Raw genomic sequence first — 24205 nt, 5'->3', positions numbered from 1 at the left:
CTGGCAAGTGAGACTACAACTAGAGTACATAGCCTCAAGCTTTGGGGGAGTAGAGGCTGCTTCATTAAATGTAGTTAAGACATGGATAGAATTTGAACAGTAGGGGAATTAAAGGGTTATGGGGAAAACAGGTAAGTCCATGGCCAGATCAGCCGCGAAATCTCAAAGCCTGAGGGAGCAAAGAGGGATAGGAGAGTTTCAGAGAGGGTATCAGGTAGCAAATTGGAGAGAGCAGGGTGGTACAGTTTCAAGGTATTGTATATGAATGCACAGAGTATAAGGAATAAAATGGGTGAGCTTATTTTTAAATAATTTTTTATTTTTCACACTGTGAACCATATCAACCAAAATATGTACAAATGTATCTCACTAAATTTACACAGTGGTCTTTTCTCCCCTTCCCCCCCCCCCATCCTTTCCTTCCCTCCCCTCTACCCATCCCCCTCCAAAACCCATAAATATTCAACATATACAATACAATAAAACCATAAAATAATATTTTCACACAAAGGAAAATAAACAAGAAAAATGCATCATCGATTTATTACACACTGAATCTAGTCATTTTGTCTTATAATTTTCATACTCATTTTAGGGGATGGAGGTCATAGGCAAGCTCTCTCTGATATGTTCCATGTATGGTTCCCAAATTTGTTCAAACATTGTGACTTCATTTTTTCCAATGGAATACATTTATTCATTTCCATGTTCCATTGCTGTACACTCTTGCTCTCTTCCGTTTTCCAAGTTGACATTATACACATTTTTGCTATCGCTAAGGCTATAATAATGAATTTTTTTTGGACTTTATCCAATTTGAGGCCTAATTCTCTACTTCTTATGTCATTAGAAGATATATCTGTGGTTTTTTTGTTATGTTATTTTTTGTAATTTTATTCAGTATCTGATTTAATTCTTCCCAAAACATATTTACTTTCGTACTTGCCCAAGTTGCACGTAATGTTGTTCCCATTTCCTTCTAACAGTGAAAACATCTATCCGATAATGTTGAATCCCATTTTTTAAAATTTTTGAGGAACAATATATACCCTGTGTAACCAATTATACTGTATCATGTGTAACCTTGTGTTTATTGTATTCTTCATAGTTACAGAACATAACTTTTCCCATACTTCATTTTTTATCTTTATGTTGAGATCCCTTTCCCACTTCTGCTTAGGTTTATAGTTTATTTCATTTTCCTTATCTTGCAGCTTAATGTACATGTTGGTTATAAATCCTTTATTTATTATTGTGTTTGTAATCACGTATTCAAAGCTACTTTCTTCAGGTAACCTCAAGCTGTTTCCAAATTTATCCTTTAAATAAGCTTTCAATTGATGATATGCAAACATTGTACCATGAGTTATTCCATATTTGTACTTCAACTTTTCAAATGTTAATAAATTATTTCCCCAAAAAAGTTTTTTATTCTTTTGATTCCTTTTTTCTCCCATTCTCTAAAGGAAAGGTTGTCTATTGTAAAAGGGATTAGCGGATTTTGCATCAATAGCAAATTTGATATTTGATCATTTGTTTTTTTCCTTTCTAAGTGGATCTTCTTCCAAGTATTAAGTAAATGAGGCAGTACTGGTGAGTTTTTATATTGCACCAGCTTTTCATCCCACTAATAAAGTATATGTTCCGGTACCTTCTCCCCTATTTTATCTAGTTCTATCTTAGTCCAGTCTGGTTTTTCCCTTGTCTGGTAAAAATCTGATAAGTACCTCAATTGTGCAGCTCTATAATAATTTCTAAAATTTGGAAACTGTAAACCAATTTGATTATACCTCTCAGTTAATTTATCTAATGCTACCCTTGGTTTCTTCCCTTTCCACAAGAATTTCCTTATTATTCTCTTTAGTTCCTTAAAGAATTTTTCTGTTAAGGGAATTGGTAATGTTTGAAATAAGTAAATATCCTTGGGAACACATTCATTTTAATGCAGTTTACCCTCCCTATCAACGTTAGCGGTAATTCTTTCCAATGTTCTTCCTGCAATTTTTTTATTAGTGGCTGATAATTTAGTTTGCACAAGTGGCTTAAGTTATTATCTAACCTGATCCCTAGGTATCGGATTGCTTGTGTTTGCCATTTAAATGGAGATTCTTTTTTAAATTCTGTATAGTCAGTGTTACTCATTGGCATCACTTCACTTTTATTTGCATTGATCTTGTACCCTGATATTTCTCCATATTCCTTCAATTTTTATGTAATTCTTTTACTGATACCTCTGGTTCTGTTAGGTATACTATGATGTCATCTGCAAATAAGCTGATTTTATACACCTTCTCCTTTATTTTTATCCCTTTTATTTTATTTTCTATTCTTATCAGTTCTGCCAAAGGTTCTATAGCTAAGGCGAACAATGAGGGGGATAGTGGATATCCCTGTCTAGTTGACCTACTTAATTTAAAGTGACTCAATACATATCCATTTACTCTTACCTTCGCCAATGGTCCATTATACAATGCTTTAATCCAATTTATATATTTTTCTGGTAGATTGAACTTCTGTAATACTTTAAATAAGTAGTTCCACTCTACTCTTTCAAAGGCTTTTTCTGCATCTAAAGCAACAGCCACTCTTGGTTTCTTATTTCCTTGAACTGCATGGATTAGATAAATAAGTTTGCAGACATTGTCCTCTGTTCATCTTTTCTTAATAAATCCAGTTTGATCTTGTTTTACTATTTTAGGTACACATTTGGCCAATCTGTTTGCTAATAATTTTGCTATTCTAATAGTCTGAGTTAAGTAGAGATATTGGTCTTTATGATGCTGGTGTTAATGTCTTTGGTATTACTGTAATTATTGCTGTCTTACATGAACCTGGCAAGTTTTGCGTTTCTTCTATCTGGTTTGTTACTTCCAAGAGAGGAGGAATTAATAACTCTTTGAATGTTTTATAGAATTCTATTGGAAATCCATCCTCACCTGGTGTTTTATTGTTTTGCAGCTTTTTAAATATATCCTGTATTTCCTCTATTTCAAATAGTTTTAATAATTTGCTTTGTTCCTCTTCTTGCAATTTTGGCAGTTCAATTTTAGCGAAAAATTCCTCTATTTTGTCATTTTTTCCCCTCATTCTAGTTTGATACAATTGTTCATAAAATTCCTTAAAATTTTCATTAATCTCTGTTGGACTATATGTAATTTGTTTGTCCTTTTGCTTTAATGCCAGTATCGCTCTTTTAGCTTGTTCTGTTTTATGTTGCCAGGCTAATATTTTATGCGTTTTTCTCCCAGTTCATAATACTTTTGCTTTGTTTTCATCATGTTCTTCTCCACGTTGTACGTTTGTAATGTTTTGTATTTATTTTTTTTGTCTGCCAATTCTCTCCTTTTCGTTACATCATCCCTTTTTACTAGTTCCTTTTCTGTACTTACTATGTCCCTTTACAACTGCTCTATTTCCCAATTGTAATACTTTTTCATCTTAGTTACTTAACTTATTATCTGTCCTCTAATGAAGGGTTTATTGCATCCCATAATATAAATTTATCTTTCACTGATCCTGTGTTTATTTCAAAATATGTTTTAATTTGGTGTTCAATAAACTCCCTAAATTCCTGTCTTTTAAGTAGCATGGAGTTTAACCTCCATCTATATGTTCTTAGTTCTATTGCTAATAATAGGGGTGAATGATCTGATAGTAGTCTAGCTTTATACTCAGTTTTTCTAACTTTCCCTTGAATAAGTTTTGTGCCTACTCGAATAATATGAATATTGCTTCTCTCTTGGGTGTTGCCTCCTCCATATATCCATAAGTTGTATTTCCTGCATTGATTTAACCATAAATTTGGTGACTTTATTCATTTTACTTGTCTTTTGTCCAGTTTTATCTAACTTTGGGTCCAATTTAAGGCTAAAATCCCCTCCTATCAATATATTTCCTTATGTGTCTGCAATCATCAAAAAAATATCCTGCATAAACTTTTGATCCTCCTCATTAGGTGCATATATATTGAGCAAATTCCAAAATTCTGTGTCTATCTGACACTTTATCATTCTCTACTCCCTGTTGGATCTATTATTTCCCCCTCTATTTTGATTGGTACATTTTTGTTAACTAGTATGGCTACACCTTGCACTTTTGAATTATAGGATGCTGCCATTACGTGTCCTACCCAGTCTCTCTTTAATTTGTTATGTTCCACTTCAGTTAGATGTATTTCCTGCACAAATGCAAGATCTATTTTTTTTCTTATTCAATAAATTTAGTAGCCTCTTCCTTTTAATTTGGTTATGTATTCCATTAATGTTTATATTCATATAGTTCAACATGGCCATCTTATATCTTGAATACATCTCTTTTCCACCTCTTTGCCACCTCCATCCCCCTTTTCCCCATTTTATCTCTTAGTTTTCTCTACCCTGCCCTCTCCAGAAAACACTTTTTTAAAAACATATAACAAAGCTCTCTCTCTCTTTCCCCCCCCCTTACTCCCTTCCTTCCCTTCTCTTTTCCCTTTTTAGTTCTTTACATATACATTGTTTTCACATCTTTATATATACTTTATCGCCATTCTTCATTCTTGTTACATCTCTTCGTCTCTTCTCCTGTCTTGCAAATGTTCTGCGAATTCTTGCCTTTTCACTGGATCCGAGAACAGTCTGTTTTGCTCTTAGTATAAATATTTTAAGCATGGCTGGATGTCTTAATATGAATTTGTAACCTTTTTTCCACAAAGTTGATTTTGCTGTATTAAATTCCTTCCTCCTCTTTAAGAGTTCAAAACTTATGTCTTGGTAAAAAAATATTTTTTTATTATCTTCTCTAATTTTATTTCTTGCCTGCTGCAGTATATTTTCTCTTGTCTTGTATCTCAAAAATTTTACTAAAATGGATCTTGGTTTTTGATGTGTCTGTGGTTTTGGAGCTAATGCTCTGTGTGCCCTGTCTATTTCCATTTCTTCCTGTGTTCTGTCATTCTCAGGACCTTCGGGATCCATCCTTTTATAAATTCCTTCATGTCTGTACCTTTTTCACCTTCTTTCAGGCCCACTATTTTTATGTTGTTTCACCTTCTATAATTTTACAACATATGAATTTTCTGAGATAACAAATCTTGTGTCTCTTTAATTTTTTTGTCACTTTCTTCCAATTTTTCTCTTAAGTCATTCACTTCCATTTCTACAGCCATTTCCCGCTCTTACACATTCGCTACTCTTTTCCCTATTTCTGTCATTACCATTTCTAACCTTTGCATTTTATCTTCTGTTCTTTTCATTTTCCTTTTAATTGCACGAAACTCTACTGATAACCATTCTTTTAGTGATCTCATTTGTTCTTCAAAAAAGACTTTATCTACATTCTGTCCATCAGTTTTACCTTCTATTTCTCTGTGAAGATCTTGGTCTTCTTCTTCCTCTTCTTCTGTGTCTGTACCTGTGTTTGTGTCTTCTTCTTCTCTTCTTTGTATCTGTGTGTTCTGTTTTTCCTGATGAGCTGCTTGTATCTCTTTGTCGGGCCTCTTCTTGCTGTTCCTCCCCTCCTGGGCTGCTCATCTGTTGTGCTTCATGATGTTGGTCTTCTTGTCGATCTTCCCTCCATCTGTCTTCCACGTCTGTTTCATCGATTCCTTATCCTCCAGCTGAGAGCCCTGGTGTCAGGCGTCCCTCAGCTGCTCAGTCTGTGACAGCCTGATCCTCTGCTGAGCCCCCCTCCCACCGGTGTCCTCTTTCTCTTCTGATTGCGCACTGCACACTTTTGTTTGGCTCCGAGAGCCATTTTTGTAGTGCACCGGGTGGTGGGTCATGACTCTGCAGGGCAGGTACCGACCTCAAGGGTTGGGCGCTCCTCGTCACCACAGCGTCCTGTTCCTTCCTGCAGGTAAGGCCTTCTTCTTTCTTCTTTGGCAAATTTTTTACTTCTTTTTTTCCAGTTGTTCTTACTTTCTCCTTTTTGGAAGCCATCTTCTTTCTCTTCTCTGTATCTTTATCTTCTAATTCTTGTACTTTGTATTTCTGTTATGCTTTGCTTTTTCCTAACTTTTTTTCCTATTTTCCTGGAGAGGGCTGGTTTTCCCAACCGGCCACTACTCCATCACATGACTCCTCCAAAATAGATGAACTTGAGGTGCAAATGGACATTGGACGTTATTGGATTAATGGTAACATGGCTGCAGGAGGGTCAGGATTGGGAAATTAATGTTCCAGAATATACATCCTATTGAAAAGACAGAAAGTTAGATAGAGGAGGTGCAGTGGCTCGGTTGGTGAAGAATGAAATTCAGGCGATGGAAAGGAAAGACATTGAATCAGGTGGTCTGTTTGGATAGAGTTGAGAAATTGCAAAGGCTAAAGAACCATAATGGGGGTTATATACAGACCTCCAAACAGTGGCTCTGATGTGGGAATCAGTATAAATAAAGAATTAAAAATGGTATGTCAGAGTTGTAGTGATACAGTAGTTATGGGTGACTTCAACTTCCAAGTGGACTGGGAAAATCAAGTAGGTGTGGGAAAGCTAGAGAATGAGTTTAATGAATGTCTCCAAGATACATTCTTGGAGCAGCTTGTGATGAAACCTACCAGGGGAAAGTCGATTTTGGACTTGATACTGTGCAACAGCATGGATTTAATGGGACCTTGAGGTAGGGGTGCCATTAGGTAATAGTGACCATAATATGATTACTTTTAATCTGCAAATGGAAAGGGAGAAGAGAAGGATGTCAGAAACATTAGTGCTACAGCTAAATAAGGGTGACTATACAGCTATGAGGGAGGAGCTAGCAAAAATAAAATGGAAGGACACTCGAGCTGGGAGGACAACTGAGCAAAAATGGTAGGTATTTCTAGACATTTTTCACAGGATTCAAAATATATTCATCCCAAAGAGAAGGAAAGGCTCTAGAATGAGCAAATGGGAGTCATGGCTGACAAAGGAGATCAAGAGCAGTATCAGGTCTAAAAGAAATAAGTATAAGATGGCAAAGCAGAGTGGGAGGTTAGAGGATTGGGAGGCCTTTAAAAACCAACAGAGAGAAACTAAGAAAGTCATTCAGGAGGGGAAAATGAAGTACAAGGGCAAATTGGCATGTAATATAAAATGGGAAAGCAAAAGCTTATTCAGATATGTTAAAAGGAAGAAATTGGTTAGGGCCAAAATTGGGCCCTTGAAAATGGAGAGGTGAAATTATCAATGGGGACATGGAAATGGCTGAGGAATTTAACAATTACTTTGCATCTGTTTTCACCAAGGAGGATATAGGTTATGATCAGAATAGGGTTAGGGGTCAAGCAGTATCTAGGAACTTGGTGAAATTACTGAAGGAAACGGAATTTGATGGATAGTCAGATCCAGAAGCAGGTGGTTGTGAGCAAATTGTTAGAACTGAGGCCTGATAAGTCCCCTGGGCTGGATGAGCTGCATCCCAGGGTGCTTAGAGAGGTTGCTCTGGAAATTGTGGAAGCCCTAGTTGACATTTTCCAAAGTTCTTTACATTCGGTGGAAGTGCCTGCAGGCTGATGTTGTACCACTTTTTAAGAAGGGAGGGAGAGAGAATGTGGGAAATTATAGACTGGTCAGCCTGACGTCGGTGTTGGAGAAGATATTGGAATCCATCATTAAAGGAGAAATAGCAGAACACTTAGGAAGGAAGAATAGTATTGGTGCTGGTCAGCATAGGCTCCTTAAAGGACAATCTTGCTTGACTAATCTCCTGGAATTTATCAAGGACGTAATTTTTCATGGACTCGGAGACCCAGTGGATGTGGTTGCCTTGAACTTTCAGAAAGCCTTCAATAAAGTCCCACACAGGAGGCTAGTTTGCAAAATCAAGGAGCATGGTGTCGTGGATAGATAATTAATTGAAAAATAGGAAACAAAGGGTTGGGATAAATGGCTCATTTTCTGGATGGCAAGTTGTGATAAGTGGGGTCCCGCAGTGGTCAATGTTTGGCCCTCAGTTGTTTATCATTTATGTAAATGATTTGGATGAGGGGATAAATAACTACATATGCAAATTCACAGATGACACGAAACTGGGTAGTAGTGTAGAGTGAGGAGGATGTCAGGAAATTACAAGGGGACTTGGACAGCTTATGGGAGTTGGAGGAAATATGGCAGATTAAGTTTAATGTGAGCAAATGCGAGGTTGTCCATTTTGGAGGCAGAAACAAGAGAGCAGAATATTATTTAAATGGTGTTAAGCTAAAGAGTGGGGTAATGCAAAGGGATCTGGGCGTACGTGTTCACCAGTCATTGAAAACTAACATGCAGGTTCAGCAAGCGGTGAAGAAAGCGAATAGTATGTTGGCTTTCATAAAGAGGGGATTGGGGTATAGGAGTAGAGAAGCCCTCCTGCAGTTGTACAGGGCGCTGGTGAGACCTCACCTGGAGTATTGCGTCCAGTTCTGGTCACCATATTTATGAAAGGACATACTTGCTATAGAGGGAGTGGTTTACAAGGTTAGTTCCCAGGATGGCAGGATTGTCATATGTGGATAGGTTAGAAAGACTTGGATAATATGCGATGGAGTTTAGAAGGATGAGGGGAGACTTGATTGAGGTATTTAGGATTATCAAAGGGCTTGACAGGGTGAAATCAGAGCACACATTTCCAATGACTTGAGGGCATAGTTTAAAAATACAGGGAAGACATTTAACACAGAAATGAGAATTTTTTTTACCCAGAGAGTTGTGGGTCTGTGGAATGCATTGCCACAGAGGGTAGTGGGGGCGATTCATTGGATAGATTTAAGAGAGAGTTAGATAAGGCTCTTGTGGGCAGGGGAGTTAAGGGTTATGGGGATAAGGCTGGGATTGGTTATTGAAAGGGAAAGATCAGCCATGATCCGATAAATGGCGGTGCTGGCTCAAAAGCACCTATTGTCTATTAAGCTTTTAATTTATTATTAATAATCTCTTGGTGCCTGCCACATTGACCACCGCCAGTGGGCTGATATCGCCTCAAACCGTGCATCTTGGCGCCTCACAGTTTGGCGGGCAGCAACCTCCTTTGAAGAAGACCGCAGAGCCCACCTCACTGACAAAAGGCAAAGGAGGAAAAACCCAACACCCAACCCCAACCAACCAATTTTCCCCTGCAGCCGCTGCAACCGTGTCTGCCTGTCCCGCATCGGACTTGTCAGCCACAAACGAGCCTGCAGCTGACGTGGACTTTTACCCCCTCCATAAATCTTCGTCCGCGATGCCAAGCCAAAAAAAAAAGAATATTCATATATTACCTTTTCTTTGTTATCATTAATAAAGTAACAACAGAATGGAATTTCAGTTTTAAAATTTTATGTTCTGTACAGCAGATATAACAGACAAAAACAGATAAAGCTAAATATTGTCATAAGTCACAGATTATCTAAAACCCTTTACAATTGGACAGGGTAAAATAAATGATATCTTCGGATCAGAATCCCAAGTGGTAAAGTTACCTGCATTAAAGGCAAAGGTGTAGCAAATTACAATATCCATTTGACTTTTTCTTGAAAAATAGACTTCATAAAAAGATGTATGTACAATCAAAGATTCCGCATGCAATTAGTAAATGTGAATAATCTGCAAATAGACTCTGTCAACAAACAGACCTCTATTGTTTTGCAAAAATAAACTGGAAATTGGAGTCATATTTACTGATCTCCTTCAATGTTCTTGACATGATAAACTCAAAAATATATAATACAAGTTCATTTACAAGTATTTTATAGTATCATACATCTTATACTACAAAAACAAATCTTGATATAAAAATTTTGTAAATGTCTTTTTCATGATTGTTAATGCTCGTGTATAAACTTCAACAAATTGGTTCAAAGCATTTAAAATAAGTTATGTAATATGCAAGATTGAAAGTGGCATTAAAACTGACCAATACAAATGAAAAACATAGCACATATCATTTCTGAAGCTATGTGACGACTGTAGTGAATAACTCCTACAGCAAAGATATTTGTTGTAAAACAGAGGCTAGCAAAAAAATGAAATCTGTAAGGCTTTTCCAGAATGGGAGGATAAGAAAAAAAAAGTAGATTTTCAGATGTCAGAACATATTTGCTGAGATTTATTCATTAGAAAAAGCTTAAAAGTAATTTTTACAACTCTTTAAATGTTTTTTAAAATTTCTCCTGAATGTGCACGTGCACCTTGCTTGCGTAACTTCAACCGATCGATTCGCTGGAACCAATGTAATGGAAAAGTATGTTACGCAGGTTCAGACCCCAACACTAGGTGTTAAAGCACTGGTTTGATGGAAGTTAGACCGATTAGCTCTGCCAAAGACATGGCACATGCAAGATGAGCTAAAGGGTCTCTGGCCACCCTCTGTGTGCTGTGTCAGGAATGACAGCAAAATGGAATTTAATCATCTTCAATAACATTACAACTTACAAAAGCTAAAATGATTGCTTGGATAGGAATGAATGGATGCCTCACACGGTCATATTAAAAAGGCATGTGTCATAGAGATCTCAGTTGTTAATAAGTAACAATGTAATCAAGCATGCATAAGTGTTTTCAAAAAATGATTTTAATAGGCCATAAATATTAATATTATTTTTCTGCAGACCACCTGCACTTTGTTTAAAACACGAGCTTCTTTACAATGTACACTGATCAGTTCCATCATTAGATCAGCATGAGAAGAATCATTTTCTTTGAAGCCCAAAGATTACTCTGGTCTGGTTTGTGTCTGATCGACAGAGCTCTTGATTTGCTTGTGAAGTTTTAAAAAAGCGCTCAGATTTTGAAATCTAAATGCAGTTGTCTAAGAAACAGACCACGAATCTTCTAGGTGAATGGGAAGTAATTGCCCCTTGATCTTAAAAAAAAATCTCAAAATGCACAAAAAGTAACAAAACAAGCTTTGAATAAAAGGTGATGATACCAATCACTTATTTTAATGAATGATACAAAGTTATTGAAACATCACCAGTAAAAAGATGAAAACTGCCAGCAGTTCTGGTCAGTTACCCAAAAGCATATCTATTGAAAGGAATCATTTCATACGTGGCAGTGTAATTCTCTCTCCCTCTTTCAGAAGAAAAACTAAATCCACAGTGGCTGTGGCCACTAAAGGACGACCAAAAATATAGATTCAAAGAAACTGCTCAACAGACCATTCCTGTGCAAAAGATCTCGATCTGAGAAAAACAGATCCTTTAGTCCCACAGTTAAAACGTATGAGGATATTTTGTCGCTTCTCGCATGCCACCTGGATGTTTAAGGAAGAACATGGCTCAATCCTCAGCTATCAGTGACTACAGTACACAAATGGTCACTGTGCAGCAAAAGTCCCATTCTGATACTCTCTAACTTCCAGCATGCCGTTCCTCCATTGTGTTTGTGTCAAACTCTTTTTTTTTCACAAGGAGCCATGGAACGTTGCTCTGCAGACCTTTCCAAATCATTCCGGCTTTGGCAAAATTTGTTATTTTTTAGCATTTAGCCATGGAGTTTGACCCTGGTAGTAGGTAAATACATTGTTCAGCATTTGTCACTTCAGGTGACAGTCACAGCAAAGTTCACTCACCGCAAATCCAGTATCAGAGCAGAAACATGCAATTTCACTGAAGCAAACGGTGTTCAGATTAGAGACCATCAGATCACTAATCTGCAGTCCTTTTTGGGGCACATGTTTCAAAAAAGGTTTCATATTTAACCTGTCTGTAGGCTGGATGGTTTGATCAATCTCCATACCTATGTTCAATTACTTTCCTTATTAGACCATTGTCACCATCACACATCTGTGAGGTTATGGGGGTGAGTAGGGGGGGGGGGGAATTTCCTAGGAATATTAAACACATGGAAAGGCATTGGGTCAGCATTAGGCCAAGAGACTGATGAAAAAGAAGAATCCCATGGCATTAAAGATAGACTATTGCTCTAACCTGAAAATTGGCCAGGTTGTGAGAGACAAAGTAGGAATGATGGGCCAATACTTTAACCAACACAATGTGATGTGATCTCCTGCCTGGATCTATCTTAGTTGCCATTTTTATTGATGGTTGAGATGATATATTCAGGTTTGGCTCCAATACAAGGAGAGGGAATGTCCTCACCAGAATGAATATCAGACTCTGAGGAGATATTATAGATGCTAATCTTTAACAAATGGATATAAATGTAAGTAAATATGAAATCACCCCTTATGATCACAGAGAGAAAAGACATGGCGAAAAGTGGAAAATGAAATCTAAAGAGAGCGGGAAGTGGACATTCTCTGTGCTTAGATGATTAAAATGTTATGGAAAGATAATAAACATTATAAACTAACTGACCATTGAGATTTGTACAAAAGACTTCATGAGGTAGAAGTTATAATGCTGCCGTTGAAAGCCTTGATTAGACAACATTAGGAGGATTATCCCTTTGGAGAGATATTGGTCTTGGGTGGATTTGGATTCACACATTGAGACCAAGGGAATTCAATGATGAAATTAAGGGAACAAATTGCTCAACTGTGGGTGGAATTCATAGAATTAGAATGCTCGGGGTGATATGATTTAAATTTTCAATATTCTAAAGGCTGGTTGTGGGTGAAGGTAAGGGAATCAAGTTGAAATGTTTGAGCAGTGTTCAAAGAATGAAGATGGGAATTGCTGCATGGGGCGGTAGAAGTTTGGAAGTCTTCCCCCTCCCCCCAAAAAAATCACTTAACATTGTGCCTATTGTTAACTTTAAATTAAAGGGAGCTGGGAATGGTTAATGTAATAAAGAAAATACAAGATAAAGAAGAAAGTAACCCAAATTAACAGTTTAATAAAACTTTGGTTATTTATTCATCATTTGTTCATGACCTACTCTTCCACTGGAGTGACCAGTAGAACCTGATTCATTATGGGAATTGAATAAATGACAAGGACAGAAAGAACATATGCAGGTGAATGGAGAAAGAGCAGGAGGAGATAGGATTCATTGGAAAACACTATTAAAGAACCAGCACAGGGTTAAAAAAAAAACTAAATGCTTTCCTCTGGATTTTGTTGCCTATGACTAAGAAAGCTGAAGTGAAACACATTTGATTGCAGTATCTCTATGGGCTAAAAATTGCTCAATACTGAACTCATCTTACAGATCCTAAAGCAATTGATTGGAGGAAAGTGGATAGCTGGAATACATAACCATCTTTTATATATATTTTATATATAGATAAACCTTAGACTATCTAAATCAGTGGTTCTCAGCCTTTTTCTTTCCACTCACATTCCACTTTAAGTATTCCATGTGCCATAGGTGCTTTTCGATTAGAAAGGGATTGCTTCAGGTGGCATGGGGGAGGAAAGAAAAAGTTTGAAGACCACTGTTTTAATTGTACATAATTGACTCATTATGTGCACGATTTCATAATTCCAAAGGAAATGGACCAATGACAATTTTTCTCAAGCAAAATATTTCAGTAACAATTGGGTCCAGAGCAGTGGTTCTCAACCTTCCCTTCCTACTCACGTACCACCTTAAGCAATCCCTTACTCATCACAGAGCATCTATGGCAAAGAGATTACTTAAAGTGATATGTGAGTGAAAAGAAAAAGGTTGAGAACCACTGATCTAAATCCTCAAAAAAAGGGTTAATGACATTTCTCAGAACCATGCAATTACTATAGTTAAAAACACATAGCAAGCTTTATTCATGTGGACTATGTCAGGTGATGCCTTTATTGGTGTCTCCTGCTATTTCTAATCATGAATTCAACTTCAGCAAGAAGAGCAGGCAGTAGTTTCTTAGGGATTATTACACCCAGCAACTCATCAGCTAATTCTGCTCCAAGTTGCAAAAGGTCAGGAATTAGAGTAATCTACAAGTATTAGCGAAGGTTGGATCTTATACAATACTTCATCTTCACATTAACCACAGCTGTCATAAAAATGCTGAGACAACAGCTCTGCATTCTTTACTGTTATTAGTCCTGTGTTGGAAATATGATTATTTTATATGGATTGACATTCAAAATTTTAAAAAATGCATCTGCCTCTTTTCATCTTTCATTAACAGTAACCTCTGCTGAAGTAATTTATTTTTCTTATATCAGATTAACTCATACAATATTTGTGCAATAAGTGTTATTTCAGCATGAAGACGCAAATAAATCCCTGACAGGAGTGCACACGGACTGCAATGCGTGGCTTGGGGCAATGATTTCAAATAACCAGATCTGCAGTTAAGTGTTGCCCTCTTCATATGATACAATAAATTATAATGCAGCAGTGGCTCTTTATAATTATGCACAAATATCATGCAAATAATAACTGCAGTATTATGTAACAAGAGTAGCTGATGAATTCAAAGACAATGGTAGACAACACAGGATTTAATACAATTTATACAAAATGTGCTATTAAAATATGTAAGTTTTTAAAAAGATAACTTTTATAATTGCAAAAACTGTATAAAAATAAATATTCTATGTACACACTCCATTCTGAGATTAGATCATCATCACTGCAAAGAGAGAAAGTAAATGTAGGTTAGTTTAAACATCACTTCAAACCAAGGCATCATGGAATATTAATAAAAAGGGACAATTAAATGAGCTATCGCTATCCTTGATGCTGATCCACAAGGAGGCCAATGCACATTTATCACTTGAATTTGCTATTAAAGTTGATCACATTTGATTATTTTATGCCCATGATTGTTTCTTTTAGGTCCTCACTTTTTTTTTCTTTTTATCAACTGGTTGCTCCCCATCTACCAAAGAAATAATCACCGTTCCCAATTTTAATTGAGACAAATTGTATGGAATGTTTTCACTTTATATCGTCAGGGAACACAGTTTGAAATTTCAAAAATTACATGATGCGATATAATCCTGATTCCTCTGATCATTAATGTACTCTTTGTAATAGAGTAATGTATTTAAATAAGATAATGTAGCAACAAAACTCTTTAATGTTTAAACTTTTCTCCACAGGGATTGAAAATGGAATCGAAGGGCTGAATAGCCTCATTCTTTGCCAATATGAGAATAGAATTTCTCATTTGAGATCATCGATTTGTATACCACAAAAAAAATCTGTAAATAAGGCTAATGAATGGTGGGTTAATTTCAATGTTCAAGGTACAAAAATAGTTGATAATTGCCATTACAAGTTTATATATTTTAACCAATAATCTGACAATTCCTGATTAAAGCCCAACTTGCCATATATATATTTAGGCCTCATATGTGTCAACAGATTTCTACCATTTCAGATGATTTTCAATCAACTATTTGCATTTTGAACTGCAGTTCTTCATACATTTTGCAGCTACTATTATTTTTCAGGGGCACTGTTTTGCTTTACTAGGTCCAATGTGCATTTGACAATTTATTTCTACTTTCTTAAGCATGTATACTCATCTTTAATTGGAAGCAATTTTACATCTGAAACTCATGATTAATTGTCAGAGTCAATAAGGGCTTTAATATAAAAGAAAAAAGTCAGGGAAGCCATTGTTAAGGCCAGCACTGGTTATAATAGTAGAAGAAGCCCTGCCCAAATCGAACTACTCAAGAGATCATATCATATTTGTTGACCATCATGTTTTTAACCTGTGGTATTTAGGGCATCATGGTTGGCTTAGAGGTTAGCACAAAACTGTCCCAGTGCCAGCGATCAGGACTGGGATGCGTAAGGAGTTTGTACGTTCTCCCTGCGTCTGCACGTGTTTTCCCCAGGGACATCGTTTGAAATGTACCGGGGGCGTAGGTTAATTAAGTGTAATTAGTCGGCACAGGCTCCTGGGCTGAAATGGCCAGTTACTGTGATGAATGTCTAAACATAAAAATGATACAATTTAAATTTAAAATTGATTATAATCTAGCATATTTAGTATGACCAGGCTTAGCAACTTCCATGCTACACACACTTGGGTTTCCACTCAATTCAAAGATGAGTCTCTTTTCATTCTGATGAATCTATTGCTTCACACAAACATGCTCAAATTCAAATAAATTTAAAATGACTTACTTTATTCCAACAACCCTGTACAGGTAAACCATCTTCACCCTGTAATTCCAAGCAGAGAAAATATTTATACGTATATCTTTTCCTTTCCTTGTTTTTAAAATGTAATTCTATGTCTCCTATTCAAATAAATTTTCGATTTCTGCTTCCCTTTCTACTATTTCCTCAAAAATATCTTAACTGTGATGGAAACTGCCTTGAAGGAAGGTAGGAAACTAGAACCAGATCCAATAGAGAACAGCAATGCTCGAATAGTGCAGTTACTTGAGAGCGACACATTTTCTCATTTAAACAGGGCCTGGGATATATTTAGAGGATTTTTTAATGATCAAGATTTTGCTGCATTGAATCAATCCAATGGCTGGCAGACACTATTAAAACAACACTGTGGAGAGAAAAAAATGATGTGTTTGATATTGAGGCAGGAAACATTGCTTTTGAAAAATCTAGCTTGCTGTCTAGGAGAAGCCTTTTTCCTGAATACATATCAATATTTGGATATATTTGATGTAATCTCAGTATTTTGCTTGAAGCTATTATTCATTTTAATTAATAAGGTAAAACTGAAATGTAATCTTTAAAGTGTACTCTGATTTGTGAATGCAAAGATTAAAAGTACCATGACGAACTGTTATCCAGATATTCAATCACAATTATACCAATTTCGATCAAATGATTTTTCACTTTCAATCAAATCTTTGATTACTGTCATGGCAACAATAATTGCAGGTTTCTTTGGCCAGAACAACAACTGAATTGCTATTTGATAACTTATTTATTGTGGGAGTTTATTCTGTATTGTCATGTAATGACACATTTAGAATGCAACATACTTGCAATTCTTTAAATTTTGTCCATTCTAAGGAAGACAGAGAGTCTTCCAGTGCCCCTCACAGAGATGAAGCCCTGGCGAGGGGATGAGCTCGCAACCCCTGGTTTACAAGGCCAGTGCTCTAATCTCTGAGCCACTGAATTGACTAGATTTGACAGAAACATCTTAACTATGTTCTTAATCTCCTTACACATGTCTTTACACAATCTTCATGTCTCTCAATATTTTACAGCCTCAGAAAATGATGTATCATGATCTTTATTATATCATCACCTATTTATTTTGATTCTTGGAGTTTTCCAACCTATCCCCTTGATCAACTATTGTTAAAGCCTGTTCTAGTCTTTACCCTCAAAAGAATCTTGAAAGAAAGCTGATATTTGGGACCTGAAATTGAAAACAGTATAAAGTACTGTAAATAGTGAGTCAGTCAGACCCCACCCATGGACAGAGAAATAATTCATGTTCTGGCTTGATAAGTCTCCAATTTCTGATCATCTAATGAAGGAGCATTGACCTGAAAGGTTAGCTCTGTACCTCTCTCCATAGATGTTCCTTGACATGTTCAATATTTCGTAGTTCAGATTTCAGACATTTGCAGTTTAATTTTGCCCTACAATGTTAGTTGGAACCATTGTTTACTCTATCATCTGCCACCTTTGCACATGTCTAAGACTCACTCATTTTAGGGCAGCACGGTGGGTGTAGCAGTTAGTGCAACACTGTTACGGCGCCAGCGAGTGGGATTGGGATTCAAATCCCACACCTTCTGGAAGGAGTTTGTACTTTCTCCCCGTGTCTGTGTGGGTTTTCTCCGGGTGCTCTAGTTTCCTCCCACCATTCAAAATGTATTGGGGTTTTGTGGGTCTTTTGGGTGTTATCAGGCAACAGGGGCATGTGGGCCAAAAGGGCCTGTTACTGTGTTGTATGCCTAAAAACAAAAGAAAAAATGACAAGGCTATTGCCAGTGGGAAATCCTGGAAATTATTGGGAGCTTTTCACTCTGCTAACTGTGGACAAATTTTGACTTAATATCTACTCAGCTTCATAAATTCCAAAGTTATCTTTCACTTGGTTAATATTATAATAGGATTCAATGTTGTTATAGAACGGTACAATAAATCTATTATCTATTCTAGTGGTTCCCAAAGTGGGCGCTGCCGCTCCTCCTGTGGGCGGTGGAAAGATCCAAGAAGGCGGTGAGAAAAAAGAGGCCGTTCCGAAACTTCCATTTTGTCATTATTCAGTCTGGTGCAAAATTTAATAAAGTAATTTTCTGGCCAGATTCGGGTGGCTGTAATGAGCAAACTAAATGGCACCGAGGCGTTCTCGCGAGAGCTGGTCTCGGTGTCAGTAACCCCCCTCTCAATGCCGCCACACCCCCTCACAGTGCCACCATACCCCCTCTCTCAGCACCACCACTAATCCCCACACCCTGCTCAACTCTCCCATTACCTGCCTCTAAACCCCTCCCAACCCAGCTCAGTGTCGCCACTAACCCTCCCACCCCCTTGGTGAGGCCACTAACCCCACCAAACGTCATTGTATGTGGGGGGCACTCCAGATGTGTCTTGGACGTTAAGAGGGGGGCAGGAGCCTGAAAAGTTTGGAACCACTGATCTATACAATCCTCCAATGTAGCAAGATGCTACTAAAGAAGAGATAGGACTGCTGGCCATGAGGATTTCAAACAGTGGGTTAATTCAAAAGTGGATAAATGATTTTAAGCTCCAAATATCATTCCTTCAGGAAGCTGATTTTTCCTTGTATTCACAGATAATTCCTAGATACTACCCATAGCAGGTCAATGAGCCTGCTCTATTTCCTCTAGAAGGCTTTCATGCAGCTTAGAGTTCAATTTAATCATATGATCTAGAAATTGTTGTCATGAGTAGAATACGTACTTAACACGTTCCTAGTTTACATTTGGATCTACTATTCTAGTGTGGGCACTAACCCATTTATTTCAAAGTGGATTAAGATCATATGACTTGAAAGGAAATACAGAATGCTTCTCTGTGTTGAAATGCTGATACTACCATCATTTTAAATCTATATTAAACAGTTGCAATGTTGGTTTGAGCTTTGACTCATTAATGTGATCAGAAAAACTTTGGCATCAGCTCTTCGAGGCAGTGCTCACATTACAAGACATCACCCTAACACTGAAAAGAAAAACTTTCTTACTACACTTGGCCAACATAATAGGTTAAATTTCACTCTCATACCATCATCTGCTTTGCTAGCTTTCTACGAAACTAGCAAATTACCCAAATGAGGCAAATAGTATTTAAATTATGTGATTACTGTATCTCATTGAATAAAAAGTACATTTGCTTGTGACTAGACAGTTGTAAGCGACATGCTTTCTTTTGAAATATAGATTCCAAACGCAAAAAATTTAAGCAAGCTTTAAAATATCTGGTCATGCATTGCGCTGGCACTGGGAAGAATGGTTCACTAAAACTTATTGCAATTAAAACAAGATCTGTAAACTTAAAGAAAAGATTCACAAAATTAAAATATGTTTTATATTATAGAAAGGATGCCTATATTACTCTTGGTTCTTACAAAAATAGGAGAATTTGATTTCTTACTGATGCACAATTAAAAAGATTAATTTATTTAGACGTAAGAATGATAATAAGGTAATTAATGTTAACCCATTGGTACTCTGTTGTAATGCATTCAGGACAGGATTTTCAGAAAGTGGCAATGAAGGAAGGGTAGGAAAGGAGTGAGGAATTGTTAATTCTTAATTGGTTTTGAAAAGGGAAACAGGAGCATCAAAATTATAAATAAGAGAGGATTCTGCAAGAAAATCTACTGCAGCAGCATTAAATAAGTAAGGGAAACTCTATGTGAATGCTTGACTTTTGAAGTTGCAAGGAAGGATGAAGCCACTAAAATGAGAAGGCCAACTCTTTCACAGAATATTGGTTAGCATTGTTTAATTGTCAACAAATGAAAATAAATGGCAGTTTTGTCTGGCTTTCATGACCTCGTGATATCCTTGCGCTTTACAGCCAATGAAGAGCTTTTGAAGTGCAGGCATTGTTATAATGCAAGAAAAGCAGCAGCCAATTTGAGCACAGCAAGATCCCACCACCAGCAATAAGATAAATAACCAATATAATTTGAGGGTTATAAATCGAACAGGGCAGTTCTCAATGCAAGTGCTTATGGTCTTGTGGAATATTCATATCTAACACAAATTTAATTTGTTATCAAAATTTTAAGTGTTTTTTTTTGTTTGTTGCATAAATGAAAAGGTCTACTGACAAATGACAGGAAAAAGTGGAAATGAAGTATCACATATTTTTCTCCATAAAAAATTGTCTTCAATGTCATAGAAGCTTTCACAATTGATTTGCTCTATCATTTTGTTCATATCTAAACTTACTTCAGTTTCATTTTCGAGTTGTCAGTAAGTATTTTCATGAGTGATAACAGAAATTTCACTGACCAAAACATCTTGATGGGACAATGATTAGAAATGTAAAGTTTCAAATGTGAAATTCAGGGACCATAGAATAAACATTAATTCGACATCTGTATGACATTTTTCATATTCCTCCCAATTATTTTGTGCTAATTAAATATTTTTGAAGTGTAATGAAATTATTGCTATATAAATCAGTCAAACTTGTATTCATTTTATATTTCTTGCTTCTTAAATGGATCGACTTTTTTGCTTTTTTTTTGCCAACAGGTTATGCCAAAATCTATCTTGTGTATTATTTGGAAAAGGGTTCTTTTCAAAAATTGCAATATTGTTATAAATTTATTTGAGGATTTTTTTGCACATGTAACCAAAGTTACAGTCACGTTGAACAAATATTTCAAACTAAATGAATTAGCATAGACATCACTGATTTTGATGATTACGTGGGGATGAAATAGCACTTTCAGGTTGCATTTGGAGTTATTAGTTCACCAGCATGCATGAAAGTTGATTACAATGATTAACATGCAGGAAGGGGAGGGACATAACACCATACCAATGGGCAAGGGGCGTCAAGCCCATCCAGGCCAGGTAAGCCCGGTTCACCTTTTTCTCCTTTAAAGCCTCGAAATCCCTGTTTACAAAATGAACTGACTTGGTTAATACAAATGCATTTTGAACCAACTTTCACATAGATGGAGAAAGGAGGGAGGACATTGGAGCAGACAAGTCAACCTGTGACAAGTGACCTGCTGTCAGAAATAGTTCTTTCTTTTGATGTCCATTAAGTACCGTAAAGGAAACTCTCATGCACCACCATCAGATCTGCTGTAGTCACAATGACCAACTCAAAGGCCAGGAAAGCTCTTTGGCTGCTGTTAAGAATTAAGACATTCAGATGCAGCAGGTAAAAAGCTTTTGAATTGACATTTGTCACTGGACAGCATCCAGGCCTTGCTTAATGTAGCCCACACATCAAGTGTAACTCTGAAACCATATTGTGCATTTAGTGCACTACTTTCAGCCAATTGAAATTGAGCTGTGTCCAAGTAATTATCTATCAAAATGTAAAAACAGTCTTCAGGGTTGCAGTGGAAGAGTCCAAGTTAGTGGTACAATTAGGTTGGGGTTTTACTTCCTCCCTTATTTTTCCATTACAATACCTGACATTGTCAATTACATCATGAGAACATACCAATGGACAAGGTGCATCTAATCCAGGCACTCCTTGGTCTCCCTTATCCCCTTTAGGCCCTTTAGCACCTCTCCTTCCCTTCTCCCCCTGTAAACAATATTTTTATTAGTCAAAGAAAAAAATGTTACAGAAAAAGGGGAGAAAAATGTTGAAGTAACATTTCCTGATTTTAGCTCAAAACATTTGCTTTATCAATGTATAAATAATTAGGACAGATATGCTTGATTGTAAACTTCAGTAGCATTAGGTTTGTAAAGGAGTTATTCTTAAGATGTACTTCCACTCACAGAAAATTGTTTGTGATCTCAGATTAGCTGATCTCACAAGCATATATAATCCTTCAGTCTTTGAAAACACTAGAGATTTTTTTCTTTATTGGAAGATTTAGTTATTTGTTTTCTTGCACAGAACACAATGTGGAGCAAGAAGATTGAAAAAAAAGGAGTTGAATATACAATGAAAAAACAGAATCAATTCCCTGCTTTATATTATTTTGAAGTTAGAAAGAGATTACAGTGGGCACTTTATCAATGCTTAGTGTCTCCTTATCAACATCAAAACAAATTACATAATGAATTAGAGGATCAAAATATTCATTAGTTTGGGTGAAGGAGAGATTGAGCTGTTATGGACTAGCTCGCACAAAAGGATCATTGTCAGGAAAAAGGAAATGCTGTTTCAGGAAGGAGTAAGGAGGATAATCTAGGATTAATGTAGAACAGAAGGAAGGAATAAAGGGGGTAAGGCAGACCTGTTGGAAGTAATAAGAAAACAGGAGAAAATAAAGCAAAGCAAAAAAACCAATACAGTATAATTTAAGAATCTACAAAATGACACACACACATTCAAACTAGCAACATTTTTATTTGTATATCTGTTTGATTTGGGATTATTTTGTATGATGAACTTCAAAATTAAAGAATTCAAGATGAGAATTTTCAATTTAGAAGAGATTTGTTTTAAATCAAACAGATACTTTGAAAATTAAATAAATCTTTTTCATTAAGGTTTACTTGTATCCTTGATAATACTTGAGATCTGGTTAAGGTTCATATTTCTAGTCATTGATTATTATAATGATCACTACCTTGCTGGCTACCAGGACAATATTTTCCTCTGAGTGTTAAAAACACATGCTTTTTTACTAACGTTTTAATAACAAGCTATATAAATTACATCTAGATGTACATCTGCATTTTTTTTCTCGGCAGTAATGGCAGAAAATTGAAAAATCAGGAAACATATGTGATAATGTACCCTTTATAACCAATCCATCCCATTCATGTCAATGTTTCAAAAGTCATAACGTAGATCCAATCCAATAAAGATCAATACTCAAAAATCAGCAAAAAAACTGAGAGCAAAATAGTCGGCTAAAGTCTCTTAATAAGTCCATCAATTCCCTATTTTTCATTATTTTGAAACTGAAAAGAAATGACAGTGGGCACTTTATTAAAGTTTAGTCACCTTATAAACAAGTGGTTTTCAAACTTTTTCTTTCCACTCACACATCCCCTATGCCACAGGTGCTCTGTGATTAGTAAGGGATGACTTAAAATGGTATGTGAGTGGAAAAACAATACAAAAAAGACATTAGTGGGCCAAGTCCACTCATCAATATGAGTACAATATTTGTGCACTTTTGAAAAGTGGTAATTTAACATCAAGTGAATAGATTCTGAGAAATGCCTTGGTCTCCAGCACGAAGGTGGACGTGAGAGGGAATAGTTGACAGAGAAAAACGCTCTGGGAACCAACTCTGACTCTGACTGATGGTGTCCTTCAATGTCATAAGAAAAATATGGAAAAAAATCGACTTCTTTCACTACAGATGTGAATATTTCAGCTTTCATTTTAATTTGATACAAGGGAGATATTTGACTCACACATCCTCTCCCTGCACCTTGTTATGCTGAGACACTTGACATAAATCATCATCGATATTCAGAACATATCAAATTAAGAACCAAGAAGAATAGGGCATCGGGTTCAAGATAAGTGTAAAAACTTTAAAGACATATGAGAGGTAATTTTTTTCACACAGAAAGTGATTTCTGGAATACGTTTCCAGAGAAGGGACTGGAATCAGATACAATACAACATTTTAGAGGCATTGAGGCAAACATTTAATCATACAGGCATGGAAGGACATTGTCTTCATGTAGGCAAATGGGATGTGTGTATGAACAAAAGATTCACTATAGGTGAGGTGGGCCTCAGGCTCCATTTCTCTGTTGGAGAGTTCTATGGCACCATAATCTTTAATCATTATTCAAGCAAAAACCTCCCTACCATTCTAAATCATTATTGCCTGAGTTCTTGCATGGTTGGTCTTAAACATTCCTTTATAAACCTGAAGAAGAAAACAGTTTCTCACTTGATATTTCCCAGGAGGTGTGGAAGACATTTCATGTAGAGATATTGACATTAACATAGTTGGCATACAGCCCATTTTAATACAGCACCTAGACCTGACTAATTCTGTTCAGCAAGACATTATTTGGAAGCTACAGCCTTGACTGTAGACAAGAACATTAACATTGGTTAATGAAAATTTCTTACAATTAGACAAAAGTAAGGTTTTAATTAAAAAAAAACTGTAGTCAGTGGTCTCCAAAGTTTTTAAATGCATTATCATAATTTCTGTAAAAGCTTGTTTATCTCTCTCAGTAGAAATATAAGTGTTAGTGTTGAGTAAGTAGTGGAGACTGCTACCTGCTCTCCATGACATATCATGTGAAATAAACAGATATTTGAGGTCTCTAAGAGGTTAATTCATGGGCATGAAGGCGTCCCCGATTGAATTTGGTAGAAAATTTGTTACTGT

The 24205-nt window shown here is 36.4% G+C and overlaps 1 protein-coding gene across 1 annotated transcript in view; it reads right to left on the bottom strand.

The window, feature by feature from the left end:
• Window positions 1-9235: 9235 nt before the first annotated feature.
• col13a1 (collagen, type XIII, alpha 1) overlaps window positions 9236-24205 on the bottom strand; it is a 137718-nt gene continuing 122748 nt past the window's right edge. Inside the window, exons 37-39 of the mRNA XM_069885600.1 lie at window positions 21379-21465; window positions 15910-15948; window positions 9236-11419 (exon numbers count right to left, since the gene is read on the bottom strand). Of these exons, the coding sequence (XP_069741701.1) occupies window positions 11387-11419; window positions 15910-15948; window positions 21379-21465 (159 nt within the window). The 3' untranslated portion in view covers window positions 9236-11386. The remainder of the gene's footprint in view (window positions 11420-15909; window positions 15949-21378; window positions 21466-24205) is intronic.

Source organism: Narcine bancroftii, chromosome 6, assembly GCF_036971445.1.
Source record: "Narcine bancroftii isolate sNarBan1 chromosome 6, sNarBan1.hap1, whole genome shotgun sequence".
NCBI classification, from domain to species: domain Eukaryota; kingdom Metazoa; phylum Chordata; class Chondrichthyes; order Torpediniformes; family Narcinidae; genus Narcine; species Narcine bancroftii.
Note: the sequence above shows the minus strand (reverse complement) of the source record. Positions and strands in the feature narration are given on the sequence as shown.